Source organism: Ailuropoda melanoleuca, chromosome 16 (genome assembly GCF_002007445.2).
Source record: "Ailuropoda melanoleuca isolate Jingjing chromosome 16, ASM200744v2, whole genome shotgun sequence".
Taxonomy (NCBI): domain Eukaryota; kingdom Metazoa; phylum Chordata; class Mammalia; order Carnivora; family Ursidae; genus Ailuropoda; species Ailuropoda melanoleuca.
In genome coordinates, this window is record NC_048233.1 from 46,201,115 (window position 1) to 46,203,226 (window position 2,112).

The 2,112-nt window shown below is 42.3% G+C and overlaps 1 protein-coding gene across 10 annotated transcripts in view; it reads left to right on the forward strand.

The window, feature by feature from the left end:
- The first annotated feature begins 19 nt into the window (after positions 1-19).
- Positions 20-2,112, forward strand: part of TEAD1 (TEA domain transcription factor 1) — a 258,762-nt gene continuing 256,669 nt past the window's right edge. For 4 of the 10 annotated variants that reach the window (XM_034645744.1, XM_034645739.1, XM_034645740.1 and 1 more), the window contains exon 1: positions 20-285. In XM_034645744.1, coding sequence (XP_034501635.1) covers positions 108-285 — 178 coding nt within the window. In that variant the 5' untranslated portion in view covers positions 20-107. The remainder of the gene's footprint in view (positions 286-2,112) is intronic. The other 6 variants (XM_034645738.1, XM_034645741.1, XM_034645743.1 and 3 more) reach the window with 4 other exon arrangements.

Sequence of the window (2,112 nt, forward strand, 5' to 3'; positions counted from 1 at the left end):
CCCCCCGCCCCCACCGGGCCCCCACCCCCAGGCGCCGGGGTCCCCCGAGGCCAGCCCGGGGTCCGCGCCGACTCGTGCTGCCCGCGGGGGTTCGCTCCTTCTCAAAGATGAAAGAAGGCACGGTCGCCTTTGCAGCTTCTCCAGGACTGTTGCTGCCGCCGCCGCTTCATTGCACATTCAAGTGGAAAATTTTCAGGAGTCAGCAGAAACATTGTGTCCAAAAAAGACTGAGTCGCAGTTACCACCAAACCCTGGAGGAGACTCTCCCTGGAAAACTTCCCTTCGGTAGGAAATACTGGGGGATTTGTTTGTTTATTGGAAGAGAAATGATCCCCAGAGAGGAGAAAATCAGGGTGTACTTCTAGTCTTTGTTCGTAGCAGCAACACTGTTTTCAAAAGTCCAGAGGCCCGCTTTCAAGAAAGTTCAACTTTATGAGTTTCTTTTTTCTAAAATGCGTTTGTATATTTAAAACAAAACAAAACTGAAGCAACATTTTAAATGAGTTGAAAACAATGGAGGGCTCACACTTCCCTTATTCTTCTCCCACGAAAATAAATAAAATCCAGATCATAATTTTCTTTGCTTTTTAATTGTCTTTCTTTTTAAAGATTTATTTAAAGTTGAATGGTGTCACTGTATAAAAATATTTATGAAACAATGAAATAGCAGCCACCAGCATTTCTCAGGAGGCTTGTTAACTTCTCAGAAGCAAGTGGCTGCCTGTGATTTGCAGAAATGAAAATTGACCTCAGTAAGCACTGGAAACTTAGAGACAGATGATGTTCCAGGAGCGGGTAATGTAAAAAGGCCTGTTTTAAAAACAGTGCCTTGGAGGGAGCCCAGGTCCTGGGACAGAAAGGTCTGCAAAACCTATCAGATTTCAAAATGGTTAAACAAGAAAATTTAAAATGCTACAGATATTGCAAAGGAGCAGAACACTTAACAGTTGAGGGCAACCACATGTTTCTTCCTCCCCACCCTTCTCCTTGATTGTTTCTGGAAGTTTTGGTAGTCTGATCGCTCTTGCTGTGCTGGGTGCTTGCAGGTGGTTACCTGAGTAGACGGATCCCTTTAGGAGCATGTGATCTGACTGCATTGTCAGAGCTGGCAGTGGGCTCCCTTCTCTGCAGTCTGCGGTGGCTTTGCTGTTGTGTCATGCGCGGGGCTTCTCTGCCAGGGTACTCTGAGGCAGTGGTTGGGGAACATATCTCAGGCTGTGCCCAGTGCTTCGTCCTTTCACTATTGGGTTTGTGCCCTTTTGTAAATAGCAGGATCTTTGGGGCCAGACTTAGATCCAACTTTGGTTAAGAGTCTTTCCTCTTCAGAAGGAAATAGTAGAACTAATTATCAAGTGACTCAGGAAAGACAAATGGATTAGTTGAACCTTTGTCAACAGCGAGGTTTTGAATCGCTGATTATTTTTTTGGGGGTAAAGGCTTATTTTTCTAATCTCACTATTTCCATAAATGGTCAAAGATATTTTTGTTTAATATTTCTTTGTATGTGCAGCTCGGTGTTGAGCTCTCAGGTTTCAGATTTTAAAAAGAGTTTGTGATTCTTTTATTTGTTGTTGGTATAAAAAATGAACTGATAAGCTGTATTCATTGCTGGTTCTTGCTGATGGTATAAAAGTGCCAATGTAGACCATTTTATTTTTACTTTAATGATAAGTATTATTTGATCTGCAGTTTTAGGGGACTATTAGGATAATTAAAAAAAAATTTTTTTTTACAATTTTGAAACAAAACCAATGCGACACTGTGCCTTGACAGTAAGATTTGAAAAAATATAGGAAAGAATCTTTGTATAGATTCCTCCTCTCAGTGAGCTTTCATAAAGTAACAAATAGAACTCCATCCAGAGAACATTCTTGAGAAATTTTTTTTTTCTTTTCCCAAAACATAAACCAGGACTCACCACGACATATACTTAATGAGATTTAATTTAAAGAGGGAGGGCAACCTAGTTTAGTTTGAGCCGGATTGAAACAAATTTCTCACGGAGAGGCGGAGAGGCGCTTCCTAGCATTGTGGTACAATGTGTGCCTAGGCCCCAGCAGCAAAGTAATTATACGTAAGGGCAGGTTTTGGGCGGGGTGGGGGGGGTGGGGG